The sequence below is a fragment of the Apium graveolens genome, chromosome 6 (assembly GCF_009905375.1).
Source record: "Apium graveolens cultivar Ventura chromosome 6, ASM990537v1, whole genome shotgun sequence".
NCBI lineage: Eukaryota > Viridiplantae > Streptophyta > Magnoliopsida > Apiales > Apiaceae > Apium > Apium graveolens.
The window spans coordinates 242,322,891-242,340,927 of NC_133652.1; the positions used below are offsets into that span (position 1 = coordinate 242,322,891).

Consider the following 18,037-nt stretch of genomic DNA (forward strand, 5'->3'; position numbering starts at 1 on the left):
TTCCAGGCTCTTCGTCTTGCTGAATTTGGGGGCTTGCGACCTTTCCAGACCTTAAGGTGATGGCGTTCACCTGTTCTTCAACTTCCCTCTTTCCTGGATTTGTTTCTGTATCACTAGGAAGCGTTACTGGCGGTCGATTCAATAAGGCATTAGCAATTTGCCCTATTTGGTTCTCCAGAGTCTTGATAGAAACAGCCTGGCTTTGGCATATAAGAGCCTGGTTTTTGCACATAAGCTGTAACTCCTCCAATTCAGATTTTTCATTTGAAGATAGACATGCACCAAGAGTTTGTTGTTGAATTTGAAGTTGTTGTCTTGGTGCAATTTGTTGCTGAAAATCAGGAGGGTTGAATAGCTTATTTCCAAACTGCTAGAACAGCTGTTGCATCGTATTCTGATTGTTGCTCCAACTGACATTAGGATGATTCCAGTTTCAGGCTAATAAGTGGCAGGAACTGGCTGTTGCAATCTTTGAAAGTTGCTCACAAACTGAGCTGAGTTACTAGATATAGCGCATTGCTCTATCGCATGCGGACCTGCACACAACTCACAAATACTGGTTATCGGTTTAACACCATAGTTAGCCAGAGAATCGATCTTCATAGACAATGCCTTTAGTTGAGCAGTGATAGCCGTAGCTGTATCCACTTCAATAACTCCTGCTATCTTGCCATGTGGCAATCTCTGGGTAGGATACTGATATTCATTAGCAGCCATCAGTTCAATTAGCTCATAAGCTTCCTCATAATTCTTTGCCCATAACGCTCCACCTGATGTTGCATCGAGCATGGGTCTGGACTGTGCTCCCAACCCGTTATAGAAGTAGTTGATGATCATCCAATAAGGCATGCCATGATGAAGACACTTCCTAAGCATCTCCTTGTAGTGCTCCCAAGCTTCACATAGCGATTCTCCCATTTGCTACGCAAATTGAGTAATAGCATTCTTGAGTGCAGCTGTCTTCGCCATAGGGAAGAATTTAGTAAGAAACTTCTGAGCAAGATCTTCCCAAGTAGTAATCGAACCAGCTGGTAGAGAGTGTAACCAGCTTTTAGCCTTGTCCCTCAGAGAGAATGTGAACAGTCTCAGCTTCACAGCATCTTCAGAAACACCGTTGAACTTGAAGGTGTCGCAGATCTCAATGAATCCCTAATGTGCATAATGGGATCTTCCGTTGGAGAACCCCCAAACTGGATTGAATTCTGCACCCATTGAATTATGCCAGTACTACTAGAAATATGGGATCAGACATCGGTTCAAAACCGATGTTAAAAAAAATCTGAACCGATGTCTTCGCGTGTGATGTTAAATGTCATCAACCTTTGACATCGGTTAACAACCGATGTCTATTACAGTGCTATACATCGGTTTTAAGATTAAATGTGATGTCTTTGCAACAAATTTCAGCTTATATTACACTATTTCTAGGTGAATATGAGTATATTATGAGGTATTTATCCATTAAAATATGAAACCTACAAGCTCTAAAAGTCATTTATTAAAATTCTTTCGAACAAACCGATGTGAAATACTAGATCAAACATCAGTTAGATTAGTTGCCCGATGTGAAATATTTGATCAGACATCGGTTAAATTAGCACCCCCGATGTGAAATGATGGATAAGACATGGGTGTTCTTCACGAAACCGATGTTAAATCTTTTTGTTTAACATCAGCCAGTTTGTTTAACCGATGTTATTTGACTTAAAATACATTGCGTTTCTTTACAGAACCGATGTTATATCTTAGTCAGATTATTAATTTTTATTATTTTGTCTTAGCTTGTCTTAGACCAATGCACATTATATCAACCAAATTCAACTAATTATATTTAGTATACTTAAATTTATTTTAGGCCGTAATAACAGTTAGAATAATATTTAGTGTCAATTATAATGATATTAAGTTCAATATAAAATAGAATTTAAATTCTTAAAGCTGTAAAGGAAGTTGACTTCCATATCAATTAAAATTATAATTTACCGTCCGACCAATCAGCCGACAAATTAATTAGAATAATTAAGTAAGGATAATTAAGTAATTTCAACAAGTAACAAACAATCGACTACCAAATTCTCAATGTTTCATTTATTATAATATAATATTGACCGACCGATTAAACTAACCAATCAAAATTTTAATATTTCGTATATTATAATATAATATAGATAAATAGATAGTATACTATATATGTATAAGATAAATTTGTAAGGTAACAATGTTACTTCTGATCCTCTTAAAAGAAAATTTTAATATATACTCGTAACATTTTTTGCAGTAAAATATATTAATATTATATTTAGCCGAATGTTTTGCTGGAGGAAGTAAAAAAAATTGGATGGATTCTTTATTTAATTTAATGAAGAAGTATAATAGAATTATGTCTCCCATATTATCTAGTTTAATATTAAATTAACAAAAAGGGTAATTAAGTAATTTCAGCAAGTATCGAACGACCAATTACCAAACTTTTAATGTCTCGTATATTATAATATAATATCGATAGGAAGTATGGATAGACATGCCTATAAAAATAAATTTTAAAATAACGACTGAAAAATAAAATAAAATATTAGAAAAAAAGTATTATTCATGAAAAATAAAAAGCAATAGACCCGAAAAAATAACTAAATTTAGGGCTTGATGATTCCAGAACCTAAACTTCGAACCTTTCAAATTATAAATCTATCAAATTAAATTATTCTGGTGCGTATGAGTATTGTATCAACATTATAACTCTCATTAACTTTCTAGAGGTTGGTTTCAAACTTTTTATCGAATAACTAAATAAAAATTAGTTAAATAAAACTAATTAAGTAAAATAAATTAATGGGTAATTTATGACATACACCATAAAAAAATTACCCTTTATAATAGATTAAATTTACGGCATACACCATCTCTAATAGATTGCGCTTTCGGATAACTTAACAAAATCATTAAGTAAAATAATAATTAAATAAAATAAATAATTAAGTAGCTGAAAAAAATAATTTATTAGTTATTAATAGTTATAATATTATTATTTTATTTTATTAAATAAGCTTGTTCGTGATACTTTGAGAAATTATTTTAATTGAGAGAAATAAAAAAGGTAATGAGTTATAGTTGAAAACGATTTTTATTTCTTTTTCTATTATAATTCGATTACTAAGGCTAATAAAACTTTTAAGTAAAAGAAAGGTAATTTAGTAAATGGAGCGTATACCAAAAAATAAGTACCGTGTCAAAACTTTCAATATTTCGTATCTATACTATATTATAATAGACGAAATATTAAAAGTTTGGTAGTTGGTCGGTCCGTACTTACTGAAATTACTTAAATACCCTTATTTAAAATATTTTAATTATAATTACTGGGTCGATCAATTCCAATTCTAATTGATATTGAAATCAACTTCCTTTATTGTTTTACCAATTTCAATTCTATTTTCTATCGAACTCTATATCATTATAATTTATATTAAATTCAATTTCTTCTACCAATTTAAATTTTAGTTCATATTGAGTTTTATATTATTCTAATTTATTACTTCGGGCTAAATTAAATTTAAGCAGACTAAATATAATTTTTAAGATTTAGTTGATATATAATGTGACTCGGGTTAAAATAAAATAATAATACTATAAATCCCTCAAAAAAATTATACTAATGAACTTGGATAAACAAAATAATATATTTTACTTATACATGATAAAAAAATACATTATACAATTGATTTAGACTAACACAAAACTAAAATAAAAATACAATTCGACTAACAAAAATAAAATCATATATACTAAATATTCAACCTAAAACAAAATTATCTTATTGATCTAGACTTTAATTTTTTTTTAAAATAAACTAAAAATATTTAGTTTGATTTGGTCGGTGTATTGGGATAAAATAAAATAATGTAAATCACTGATCCGAGATAAATCAAATTAATATTACACTAAATATAATTTGTATCCTATTGATATGAACTAAAAATCAATTTTTAATTAAAATATAATTTTTTTAGATACACATAGAATTATCAATAAAACTATATCGTTCAATCAATAATATTATCTTTTTCAAATATCTTTTATAGAGTTATAGTTAATCGATTAAGTAATCAACATGCTAAAATATTTTTTTTAGGGTACCAACATAATGGAGATATTATATTTTTATCCTCAATAAAATAATAATTTCGTTATAATAATATTTCCCCCCATTTATCAATGTTATTACTTTAAATAAGTTTAAATGTTATAAAAAGTTACGAACATATACGTCTACTAATATTTATCATGTAATCATATCATTTAAAATTTTAAATGAACAAAAATAAGAATAGAATTCAATATATTTCTAAAATATATATATAATATTAAAAAAAAATCTTTGCAATCCGTGCATCACACGGATTTTAAGTTAGTTTTATATAATAGTAATAGATATATAATATTTTTATATAATAGTAATAGATAGATAATATAGAATTATAGATTAAGTTAGTTTAGTAAATATACATACCTGAAACATGGCTTAAAAGCTTCATTACTATGGAATTGTGAAATAAATTGTTTTAGTAATTAAATCAGAATTCAAAAACAGAACAACAAAGAAGATGCCCCTCAGAATCAAAAACACTGGCGTATACTACACCCTCACTTACATTAATTATATCCCCATCTTTGTCGAACAAGTCCAAAAATTAATAAATTAAACAAGATAAATGAATTATTATTATTATTATTATTATTATTATTATTATTATTAACAACTATTTATTTTTATCCTGCCGGGTATCGGATCCGAATTAGAACCCGAATAAAAAAAACCCAACACAAAACTCAATCCCAGCCGTTGGATTAATCAGACAACCCAATCTGTGCTTCTAATAAACGCAAGCACACCCCAAAACCTATCTTCACTTTTATATCCATCATCATCCCCAATTCTAGAGAGAGAAAGTTACAGAGTTCTAGAGAGAGAAACATCAATCATGGCTGCAACAGTGACTAGTCCTTGGGGAAACAAGCCCAAATCCTGGGCTTTAGACGCCGAGGAACACGAACAAGAGCTAATTCAACAACATAAGTCCGAAGATGTCGCCGAAGTGGCGGCGCCGCTATCTGATTTCCCATCGTTGGCGGCGGTGGCGACGACGAAGGCGAAGAAGAAGAAGCCACAGACGATGAAGTTGGCGGAGTTTTCGACTTACGATGCGACGAAGTTTCGGGAGAATAAAGATGTGGATGTGATGAATTTACCAAAAGGCCCTCGAGAGAGGAGTGCTGAGGAATTGGAGATGAATAAAGGGTTTAGATCTTGGGGTAGTGAGAGAAGTGATAGGGGTTCGAGAGATGAGCCGAGACGAGGCGGCGGCTTTCGAGATAGGGAGAGTAAGGAGTTTACGGTTTCGAGAGCGGATGAAACGGATAATTGGGGTGCTAAGAAAGGGAGTGGTGGTGGTGGTGGTGGTGGGTTTGAGAGGGGTGAGAGGAGAGAGAAGGGAGGGTTTTTCGAGAATTCGCAGAGTAAGGCGGATGAATCGGATAATTGGGGGGCGAATAAGAGTTATGTCCCGTCCGAGAGGAAGTATGAGAGGCAGAAAGTTGGGTTTGAGTCGAGTGGAGGCGCTGATTCGGATAATTGGGGGAAGAAAAAGGAAGAGGAGGGGAGAAAGTTTGGGGCTTTCGATAGTTTGAGGGAGAGGAGAGGGGGTGGGTTTGAGAGGGACGAGAGTTGGGGGAAGAAGAGGGAGGACGTGGGCGGAGTGAGGCCTAAGCTTAATTTGCAGCCACGGAAGGTGCCGATTGGCGAGGAGGTGCAGAATGGGGGCGTGGTTAAGCCGAAGGGGTCGAATCCGTTTGGCAATGCGAGGCCTAGGGAGGAGGTTTTGAAGGAAAAGGGTCAGGATTGGAAGGAGGTCGATGAAAAGTTGGAGTCTTTGAAGTTGAAGGAGAAAGAAGCGGCAGGGTTAAGTGATGGACCGAGTTTTGGGAAGAGAAGTTTCGGTAGTGGGAATGGGCTGAGTGGCGGGAATGGTGAAAGGTCTGAGAGGAGCTGGAGGAAGCCTGTTGTTGTGGATGTTCGTCCACAGAGGTTGGTGAATCGCATCTTTTGACATATACCCATTTATATGTGTTTAATATATGAATGCCACTGTTGTAAATTTGTATGTTGTTAGTGTTGAGTAACTTGAAGTGGAGTAAAATGTTTAGAAATATGTGAAAAATGTTTATAATTGGGAGCTTATGGCATAGTTTGTTTTCGGGGTTGGACTAGAATTTGATCAGTTTCTACAAGCTTGAAGCCGTTATTTAGCTCAATCGAGTATTACAAAACTCTGTTAAAATTGACGAGGAGTGCTAAACTAGATACTTGCTTTTTGTACTCTTCCGAGACAAAGATGTTCCTGTAATCTTGGTTTTCCTTGAAGAAGACCTCGTTATTTAGGTCAGTTTAGAAGGAGGCCCTCATTTTCATTGAAGGTGCATATTCAGCTCTTCGTATACCAAAATCTCCTTTTTGACAGCTCTTCATTACAAAAACTCATATCACTGTCCTCATACTCAGATTTATTTTTCAGTTGTGATATGCATGGACATACTTGTCAAAATCATTTGCTCAAAAACATCATATATACAGTAATTTCTTGATGTTTAAAACCTTTGTTTTTCTGCCGTCACACTAATTACGTGATGTGTTGTTTTTTTGCCCCTGCACCGCTAAGCTGTTATCCTTAAATTTTTAAGTAGTGATGGTTAATCTCTTAATTCCAAGTTTGGTCCATAAGCGGCACATGAAGCCATTGAATCAGGGAATCCAATCACAAAATTTACACTAGGAGTGGTTGGAGAATCTGTATTTATATATTCTATTTGCAAATACTTAAATATTAAGTTTGGTTGTATTGCATTTCATGTCATTCTATAGTTTGTTACTACAAGTTTACCATGATGTATTTTATCTGATGATTGTATTGTATTTGCTGCTTAGAGGATGAAGCAACAAGTTAATATCAGAAAACATTAATAATATGATGTGTTTGAAACATTGTTATGTTTTTGTAGTATGATTTTGAAATTTCCAAAGACTTCTTCATTTTGATTGTGTCTCATAATGTATTTATCGTTGTAGTGCTGAGAACACTGATCGTGGTGAGAATGGGCATGCTGAAGAAGCCGAGACCAGTAATACAGAAAATTGTGCCTGAACTTCAGTGCAGGGAGAAAGAATTGGTCTGGGAGGGGGGCTGAAGTGCAGAATCAATCCTCATCCCTGGGTGCTACTGTTTTGACATATGGAGGTGCTATATGAACATTTTTGATAGACATGGAGTAGATTCGTAGTTGTTTTAAGTTATATATATCTTTTATTAACTTATTTCCCATTGTTATTGCTATTTTCTTATAAATTTTGTTCTTTTATAAGTAAACACGAGTGGAGAGTTTGGTTTACATTATTTTGAGCAAATTAATGCCTCTTAATTTATACATTATATGGTTTGAGCGGAGTCAAGTTTGATACTGTTAATTTATGGTCTTGTGCTTAGAAATGTACTTTGGATGTGTTTGTATAGAATTTAGAATAATTGGAGGTGTGCACTTATTTCGTACGTTAGTTGGTTTTTAAGAATAAATTAGGAATGATGTCTATGGCATTTCTATCTACTTGAGAAAACTATCTGAACTTTTTTTTTGGGGGAGGCAACAATACTGCTAAATGTCAAGTAGTGGTTTTAAGAGTTTCTACTGAGACAACATTTTTGTTTATTCAATCGAGTTGCATTTTATATTTCCTTGCTATTTGGGTAGATGATATATGTTGGTGTTTAGTTCATTTGTCACGGTGTCAACACTTGAGTAAATGCAATTTATCATTAAATATGGGATGTTGGATTAGTTTTTGTTATCAAATAGACTTACGTAACTTGTGGTAAATAGAGTTATCATAAAATTTTCTTTAGATAAATGCAAGTAATTGAAATTACATAATATATATTCAGCTTATATTACATTAAAATTAAAAGTTAATGAATTACTTGTAATTGTGTTTTTAGCTGCTTATACAGGAACATTTATAAAATTTATAATATAATTCTTAAATTCATTTTGTTAATTCGATAAAAATCCTGAACCTTTGTCCTGACCAAAAAATAAATAAATCCTGAACCTTTGTTTTGTTGGGTATTTATGAAAAAAAACGCAACCATGACCTCGTAAGTAGTAAACTAATTTTCAATGTCTAATGGATTTACAACTAACAGAAAAAGAAAATTAAATATTTACGAAATTTTCTTAGGTCACTTTAATCAAGTAACTCACATCTTTTGGATAAATTTAAGATTACTAATATAAGTGTTTATAATTTTGTTTATGACATGTTTTAATTTTTTGTAGCTAAGGTTCTCACCATCTGAGATGCTCTTGGGTTGCTGATGAGTATCAAATTTATGATCTTTACTTGATAATAAAGACGTAGTTGACAAGATGAACTCAAAATGCGAAGATAGTTCAAATTGAAAATAAATAAGACAACAACGTGGGATTAGACAAGATGCTGCTAAAACTTGGAAACATAGTACCGCTGTTGAAACATGACACACAAAGCAGCTACTAATAGGGCTCGACACTGATATCACTGGTCGTAGGAGTCTCCGGAAAACGCTGCTGATATATCTGTCCACAATTAACAATAGTCACTAGCTTAGTAGTCCTTCCATTTGCCAATCCAACCTTGTCAATAGCCTTCACCACCTCCATCCCTTCCACAACTTGTCCAAACACAACATGCTTCCCGTCCAACCATTCTGTCTTTGTTGAACTTATGAAGAACTGTGATCCAATACAACCGTCAATTCCACTACTTAGCATCGACAAAATCCCCGGTCCTGTATGCTTTCTTACAAAATTCTCGGCCTCAAATTTGTCAGGGCTGTAAATAGACTCACCTAAACCTGTGCCATCTCCATCAGTGATATCGCCTCCATGACACGTGATTCCTGGAATTACACGATATAAGCTTGAACCTTTGTAGTGCAATGGTTTGCCTGAAACTTTACCAAGTCCCTTCTCTCCTGTGCATAGTGCACGGAAGTTTTTAGCAGTCTCGGGATTCGTGTCATCGAAAAGTTCCATAACTATTCGACCTGCTTCCATACCACCGATAGCTATATTAAAGAAGACCCTCGTACTGATGATCTGCCCACAATCTGCTATGGTTACTGTTTTAGTTGAAAAATCAGCATTGTTAATAGCAGACACCACATCTAAACCATCCACAACTTGTCCAAACACACAATTGCTGGTGTACCTGTCCATTTGCTCATACCTTTTTGTGCAAATGACAAACTGGGATCCGAGCCCTTTGGCTCCCCTCACTCCAGAATCCATTGTCAATGTTCCCGGTCTGTCATGCTTTTTGGAGGATTTCTCAGGCTTGAAGTTTGCACCATAGATCGATTCCCCTAAGCCGTTTTCGCTGGAAATGATATTGCCTCCCACCATAAAGCCACGTTCTGGATTCACGTAATTGATAATGGAGCCCTTGTAATGCAAAGGCTTACCAAAGAATCCAGTTCCCTTCTCGCCCGTGCAAAGTGCACGAAAATTCTCAGCTGTAACAGGACACATATCGGCATAAAGCTCCATGACCATGCGACCCATTGGTGCACCACCGTATGCCATATCGAAGAAAACTATCGGATTCGCCATACCCTCTCTCTGAATTAGAATCTCTGTTTAAGTGGGTTAACTGACTATAGCTAGCTGGATGGAAACAATAGAACAAGTGTTCATATAAATAGCAAGTTTGTGCGCGTAGTCGTCACCATGTGATGTATAGACGTGATGCTAATCTCCTGTTCATGTTTATGTACTCAGTTGGTAGCATTTATCACACAACCTCCTCCTGCTATGTCATTACTCAAGTACCTCAGCTTATCAACTTTCTTCTGACTAATTTAATCACCCCCATCCATATCTATGTTCAGATTTTACAGTTACACATATTATTTTGAATTTCTTTTTTAAAATAAAAATATAATGTTTAAAATTTAATACAGAAAAAAGAAAATTTTACAAATAAATTACGGATGTATTAATTTATTTTAATAATTATTCATAGTAAATATATATAGTATTTTAATTTTAATAAATAATTATATATATTTCGATAAAGAAAAATTCATAAGAATTAATCGAATTTCGATAATTTAAACGGCTGGTTACCTTGCAAGAAATTTATCAGTTAAATCGGGGATGAGCAAAACCAAACCGAAACCGAAAAACCGAATCGAACCATGCTAATTCAGTTCGGTTCGGTCCTAGTTTTTTAGAAATTCGGTCTATTCGGTCCGGACCGAATACACCGAAATAAAATTCGGTTCAGTTAGGTTCTTTTAAAAAATATTCGGTCCGGACCGATTAGACCAAATCATAAAAACTATAATTTCATATTATATATATATTTTACATATATCTTAAAAATTATAATCATAATTTTTAATTTGTAATTGTATTTATACTCTATTAGAACTATACATATCACAATACTTTAATTATATTTTAGATTTTATAATTAGTGTTTGAATTTTTAATGTAATTTTTTTTGAAAAAAAGTTCGGTCTGTTCGGTAGAAAATCGGACCGAACCGGTTCGGTCCGGTCTATAATATAATTTCGGTTCGGTCTAAGAAAAAATGACTATTCATTTTTTCGGTTTATTCCGTTCGATTTAGTTCGGTTTTGGACCGAACCAACCACATACTCAACCCTAATGACCCAACATATGGTATTTTAGACAATATTTAAAAATCATTTTATTAAAATTAAAACTTCATAAATCTTAACAATATATTAGATACGTTGAATCTCATTGTTAGGTTGCTTGCACGACTCAGCCTGTTGTGGTAAAAAGATAAATCCTTTTTGCGAGCAATTGTCTTTAGTATTTATTCTTTTCACATTCTCTTCTTGACAAATGACAATTTATTATAGATCTCGGTCTCACCAATTTGACTTTGCATTTTTTTCCCGCTGACTCGTTCTTCCGGGCTCATCCTGGATTTGTTTCTTTACATTATTCTCTTACATCTTTGTTTTTATCAAAATTTGTGAAGTGAAATGCTAAAAATTTATAGTTATTACCCCCTCCGTCCCAATTTATCTATTCTATTTGACTATTTGTGGTCAAATTGACCCAATGTTTTGGTGAAAGTTGGGTCAATTTGACCACAAAAAGTTAACCAAGACAAATAAATTGGGATGCAGGGAGTATCATTTAAGTAATGTGACTAAACAAGAACAATATAAATACGTTTGAGACGAAAGATAGGTGACGCGGAAAAACTAAGAACGAGAAAAAACCGCGGGTGAAATTGCTGGTGGGATTGTGTACCCAACCTAAAATGTTATCCACTGTATGATTGTTCAAGATTACAAAAATTCTTTCTAACATACAAGAAGTAATACGAGTATCATGTGTAATGTTTTTACATATGATTGTATGTTTAGACTTATGATATTGTGTTTGTATTTATAGGCTTTCTTCGTAGCTGAACTCGAGTTGGTGTAGTGTGTTGAATCATGTTGCTGTGTGTTTGTTTTTGCTTGCCCCATCTTCATTTTATCTCCTAGGTTGTTCCTATTTTTTCTCCAACTTCCCCCCTTTCTCTCTCTTTCAAATTGTAGCTGTTGATAACATGGATATGCATTCCTGGTCTTTCTCCTATAAAGTTGGCAATCCTTGGACTGAGTCTCGACTTCAGACGCTTACAACTTCTGCAGTTGATGTTGTCCAGGACGCCTGCCTCATCATCCTGTCTTGACATGCCATCTCGTCCTTGCCGTGAACTCCTTCTGTCATGTCTGTAATTTTCATGTATAACAATAGCCCCAGATTTTATAAATAAGGAAACTCAATTTATAAAATCTCTAATTTGGTATTTAAATCAAAAGTCTATCGTCACAATTGGATGCGTGTGGACAGACTCCTTATCTCACCTAGGTAATCGCTCAATCAGCCAAGTGGATATATATGCACTGGCTTTTCGTTTTCCAAGAAACCCTCTCCCGTGTTTATCAATACTCTTCCTCTCCTTTATATACACTCCCACAATTTTTTTCTTGTGTTTTCGTTCACCACGTCTTTTCGAGTCTCCTTCCTTCCTTATCAGAGAATCAAACTTCCTTACTCCTTCAAACAATGGCCAAAAAATCTGCCCGTAATTCTGAGAGTCACAGTGAATCCCCTAAAACGTCGAATGAAAACCCTAATTGGATCATGACCAACCTTCTTGATGCCCGTAACAGTCAGCCCAGCCTGATCAAATCAGAACGATTCGAGGAGATGAAGTTGCTCTTCCATACTGATGTCAATATCATTGTTCTGACTCATCTGTTCAGGCTGATTCGTACAAGAAAGGGTGGGTATGTTTTTACTATTACCCTTTTGACATTTGTTAGTCGCTAAACACGTGCTAATAATACACGTAAATATACGAGTTCGCAAGTAGTATAGAATCTTTTCTATTTCGTTCCCACAGAGACTGTACTGGTTAACTGTTTAATTTATGCACCTAAGTAACAATGTATGGTTATTATCCAATGCTAAGACTATAACAAATTGAGATTGTTTAAAACTAAGAATTAACTAATAATTATAACAAGATAACGGGAAGAGTCACGATCACATGGATGGTCGGATTCAGCCCCAGTATAGGAGCAAGATGATCTCTCAACTATAGTCCAATCCTGTCATAGGGTGAGCTAGGTTCAGGGAAGGCGCCGAGTCCATATCAACCTAGACACAAGCCAACCTCACAATCCACCAAGGAGTGGCCCGTGACAATGATAGTTATAAAAAACCAACAATTAGGATAAGTATGACACATGTCAGTATACTTTTGGTGCATTCTAAGACGGTCCTCACCCAGACACGTGTATGAAATCCATCCGAGACATGCGTTTTCCGCCCCAGCAACAAATGGTCCTGAGCTAAAGGTATCAATCCATAAACTATACCCTTGGGTTATATATACCCAAGAGGAAGGGATTTAAGGGTTATGTTCTCTTCTACACACTCATACACACACAACCACCTTGCATTTCCGTATTCGTCATCTACCCAAAGCGAGTTCTTACTCTCACGTCGGAGACGGCGCGAGGCTTAAACCCCTCTCCGGTGTTGTTTTGCAGACACCCAACTGCAGCTACACCACAGCCGCGAGGAGGGTCCATACGCGGAGTTGTAAGGAGCAGACGACACATCAGAGTTATCATTTGGCGTTAGAAGGAGGAGCGCTCCGTCCTTGGGTCTCGGTGCCCCTGGACTCAACCAATAACCTCTATCTCCCACCTAAAGATCAATTTCCCGACCTCAACTAGAGTCGGAGAAGTCAAAGGAGATTATGAAGTCACAGAACGATGCTATAGCCAAGCCCTGATCATGGCAGAAACTCACCAAGACAATAAAAGAAAGGCCACAGTTCTTCGAAAGCAACATAGCCATAAAAAGTATCGTCCTCACTTGGGGGAAAAATTGGAAAAGAAGGTTCAAGTCATTGAATCTAACCTGGATCCAAAAGCAATTAAGTTAGGTCCAGAAGAATCAAAAAGCAACCAAGTCATCGTAGTGATTGAACCTTTAATTTGTTGGATATTTATGGAAAAAACGCAAATATAACCTCATAAATGGTAAACTAATTTTCAATTTCTGACGAATTTATAACTAACAAAAAATGAAAATTAAGTATTTACGAAATTTTCTTAGCTTACTTTAATCAAGGAACTCACATCTTTTGGATAAATTTAAGATTACTAATATAAATCTCTACAATTTTCTTTATGACATTTTTAAAAAAAAAATTAGATAGGGGAGAACCCTTTGAGATACTCTTAGGTTGCTGATGAGTATCAAATTTATGATCTTTACTGGGTAATAAAGACGTAGTTGACAAAATGAACTCAAAATCTGAAGATAGTTCAAATCTCCTTCTATATATTAAAGGGCAACCAAGGGCAAATTGAGTCATTTTAACGGCTGTGAAATTACGAGTTTACCCTTTTATTTTCAAAAATTACACAAATGGCACCTTACCATCTATTGTCAAATTACATGACATTGCAAGTGTGCTACATATCACATTGAGTCTTAATTACAAATCTTATTAGATAAACCACATCATCTCTTTCTAATATAATTTTTTTCTATTATTTTAACTTTTGAGTAAATAAAATGTTGCTTTATATTATTTATGCAACTCCGTTTTTTAGTTTCCGTATAATTGTATCTCCTCCGATATATTAAAAAGGACTACGGGAAAATTGAGACATTTTAATGGCAGTAAAATTACAATTTTGCATTTTATGTTTGAAAATTTTAAAAATGTCATTTCTCATGCAATTTTTGTTAAAAATAAGTATCGAACCCCAAACTTTCTACTCCATTGTGCTACATAACTTCTTGAGTTTATTTAAATTTTTTAAGCCACATCCTCTCTTTTTTATCAAATTCTTTTTTTTATTAATTTAATTTTTGAGTAAATAAAATGTTAATTTATATTATTTAAGTGCCTCCTTTTTATTTAGTTTTTGTAGTTTTATTATAAAATTAAAAAAATACCACCACCTCATATTAGTTTCACTCACCTCATATTCATATATATATATATATATATTGTTAAATAATTTTTTATAAAATATTATTTAAAAAATGTAATAATTTTAAAATAATCAGTACTTTTATTGATCAATTTTTTTACATTGTAATTTAATACATATTTTTAATTTGTAATTCATTTGTATTATAAATCAATTTCAATATGATTTGATATTAAGATTATAAGATATTATCAATATTTTTCTATATTACGAATTAGTAGACTATATATATATATATTATTATATAATTTTTTATAAAAATAGTATTTAAAAAATATAATAATTTTAAAATAATCAGTACTTTTATTGATAATTTTTTTTACATTATAATTTAATACACATTTTTAATTTATCATTCATTTGCATTATAAATCAATTTCAATATGATTTGATATTAAGATTATAAGATATTATCAATATTTTTATATATTACGAATTAGTATGCTGTTTTTTATTTTATAAATATACTAAAAATACAAAATTATTATTTTTAATATCCCCGCATCCCCGTGGGAATCCCCGTTCCAGCGGGAATCGGTAATGAAAAGAATTCCTGTTTAGGATTCAAGGTATGTTCGGGGATCAGTGCGGGGATAGTACTTCCTGACCCCGAAATGACCCGATGCACATCCCTAAAAATAAATTTCAAATATTTTAGTTATAATGATATAATTTTTTTTTATCGAGCTAAGTTAAAATCGAACTATACGATAAAAATTAAGCACTCAACACTTAAGTTATCTAATACCCTTGCAATAGTATGTATGAAAACAAAAAGAGGTAAGAAAATCCTGTAAAAAATTAAAATAATTATTTATTAGAGGTAAGAAAATCCTGTAAAAAATTAAAATAATTATTTATTAGATTCAAAAATTATTTCAAATTAAAATAATTATTTATTATATTCAAAAATTATTTCTATATAGATGCAAGTTTATTCGAGATAATATATAAATATATATATATATATATGGGAAATTATCCACAGCCAACTTGGTTGGGATACACCAGCCGCAATATTACATTGCGGCGGGTGAGTGCACCCGCCATCCAACAATGGCTGAGGATGAGTTCTCTCTCTATATATATATGTATATATACCCCGTGCCTCGCACGAGCTTTTAAGCTAGTTAGAAAATAAATAAGACAACAACGTGCATTATAATTCATTAATCGAGATGCTGCTAAAACTTAGAAACAAAGTGCTGTTGAAACATGACAGACAAACTAGCTACTAAATATTTTTCAAAAATTGTTTTCTGAATAAAAATATATATATATCAAATTTTAATGCAAAAAAAAAATTTTACAAAAAAAAATATACAGTGCTATAATTTTTATATACCTGAGAATACACGAAAAAAGTCAAAAAAAATTATATTTTTAAACAGAAAGAGTATTTTTTACTATTTCAAGTTGTTATAAATATAATATTTTATTTTTATATATTAATCGATGATGTGTAATTTCACTAAATTAAGGTCTCAAAAAATATATTCAATGTCAACTGATTTGATTGGCTAAAATTACCAACAAGGGTTTAGTATAATTAGAGTGATATTTTTTTTTACATATCTTTTATAAGTTTAAAGTTTGGCAGGACACCTAATTTTTTAGCTAACGGTTTAAATATCAAATTCGTCATCTAACTAAGCGTCATTAATCATTACATCATTAAATTTAACATCAAATTTAATGGGATATTATTTGACCACTAAATTCATAATAAATATCAAATATGTAACTCAAAATATATGTAATTCATAATAAATTTTTATTTTTTAACACATTATAAATCCCAATTTTATAAATTTGACTTGCATTTCTTTTCACTAACCCGTTCTTCCAGACTCATCCTAGATTTGTTTCATTACATTGTTTTCTTACATTTTGCTCTACCGTAGTATTCACTCTATTTTGTATTCCCACCTTTTGTTCGTTCTTTGCCAAGTTCCAAAAACAGAGTATATTGACCTTATTACTCTTATCCGTTTTCGTTACATTATGTGTTTTAACGTTCATGGACTTTGTATTTGAAATACAAGAGTTAATGACAATTGTTGTAAAGTTGGTAAACGAAGTCGCTAGAGGGACCAACTGTTTACTAGCTATAGACCCCAAAGCAAGTAGATTTTCAATTACAAAAGAGCAAAAGAGGTAGAGCAAGCGTCAAGCAGCCTACTATCATTCTGCATAGCTTTTACTAATCGTTCATCGGAGAAACTTTGTCTGGACTATAGCCTATAGGGACGACCAGTCTTGCGGCCATCGACACTGAATTCTTCTTAAAATTCTAATATTTATCATTTCTTCCCCTCACAATATTAAACAGGAGTTTGTGTGCACTTATCTTCAGTTGTATAAGATCCACTACTAATAAAATTAATTGACTGCTTTATATACAAAATATTTATCTCTAATTATTATTGATGTGATATTTGGGTTGATGTCATGCAGCAGAAGTAGCATCAATGTACAGGAAAACTAAGTAGAACAAAGAAAAAGAAAAATAAAAAAATGCAAAAAGAGTAGAAAAAGTTAATGTTCTAAATTTGAAAATCGGTACTATTGGGTGAAGTTATCTTTTAGTGATTAATGGAATTGATATGGTGCTGATAAAATTTTTAAGTTTTCAGCAACATCCTTATTCTATCACTGCACTACAACTCATTCTTCTTCAAGTCTTCTTTTCATATTATATATATTTTTAAATATTATTAAATCAATTACATTTAATTCTGTTGTAGAAAGATGCTTAGATAGTGAGACATCTACTTATATATAGTAATTATAAATTTAAAATTTACATAAGATGATTTTCTTTTGATATATTTCAATTTTCAAGTATGAAACTATTGACATCTTTTATATTATATATATATATATTAAATTTATTAGAACAGTTATTAAATATAGACACAATTTTATTTAATTATATGTGTCCGAATGTCAAAAATTCAAGATCATTACTTGTTCTAGAAGAATTCCTATAGTAATATAAGAATTATGTGATGCATTACCCATGATGTACTGACCTGAAGCAGATGGGATGAGATCAACTGATATGTACTCTCTGTACCAATAATTTCTTTATATTTTTTATTTTGGGACGTGCCATTCAATTTTTTATATTTCAAAATTTATTAAAAATAGTGTATGAGTTCTATCACTTTTTCACTTTTCTTTCTTTTTACACCCTACTTTTACATCACTATCTTCTTTTTATATATTAAAATCAATGTGTCCCACTACTTCACCCACTTTTCTTTCTCTTTACATTACTTTATATATATTTATTAATTTCCGTGCCCAAACCAAACGTAAATAATTGGCTGAGATGAAGGGAGTATATTTTAGTTGTCAATTTATAGGTTAGGTGTCTGATGTACAAGTTG

General features: G+C 32.5%; 2 protein-coding genes and 1 non-coding gene across 3 annotated transcripts; 2 read left to right on the forward strand and 1 right to left on the reverse strand.

The window, feature by feature from the left end:
• The first annotated feature begins 847 nt into the window (after window positions 1-847).
• On the forward strand, window positions 848-954 carry LOC141670157 (small nucleolar RNA R71). Its single transcript, XR_012554400.1, has one exon. It is a non-coding gene; the product is annotated as a small nucleolar RNA R71 (small nucleolar RNA).
• A 3,946-nt stretch (window positions 955-4,900) lies between these two features.
• Window positions 4,901-7,496, forward strand: LOC141666928 (eukaryotic translation initiation factor 4B3). Its single transcript, XM_074473183.1, has 2 exons — window positions 4,901-6,082; window positions 7,121-7,496. Exons 1-2 carry the CDS (start codon window positions 4,980-4,982, stop codon window positions 7,194-7,196), a joined length of 1,179 nt encoding a protein of 392 aa, XP_074329284.1. The 5' UTR covers window positions 4,901-4,979; the 3' UTR covers window positions 7,197-7,496.
• A 929-nt stretch (window positions 7,497-8,425) lies between these two features.
• Window positions 8,426-9,862, reverse strand: LOC141666929 (uncharacterized). Its single transcript, XM_074473184.1, has one exon. The coding sequence runs from the start codon at window positions 9,694-9,696 to the stop codon at window positions 8,599-8,601; it is 1,098 nt and encodes a 365-aa protein (XP_074329285.1). The 5' UTR covers window positions 9,697-9,862; the 3' UTR covers window positions 8,426-8,598.
• Between the last annotated feature and the right edge of the window lie 8,175 nt (window positions 9,863-18,037).

What these genes read in the sequence shown, in the direction of transcription:
- LOC141666928 (XM_074473183.1), top strand. Translation starts at nt 4,980, where the DNA reads ATGGCTGCAACAGTGACTAGTCCTTGGGGAAACAAGCCCAAATCCTGG. An exon ending in GTGGATGTTCGTCCACAGAG is followed by an intron (nt 6,083 to 7,120) that starts GTTGGTGAATCG and finishes TTATCGTTGTAG; the next exon opens with TGCTGAGAACACTGATCGTG.
- LOC141666929 (XM_074473184.1), bottom strand. Translation starts at nt 9,696, where the DNA reads ATGGCGAATCCGATAGTTTTCTTCGATATGGCATACGGTGGTGCACCA.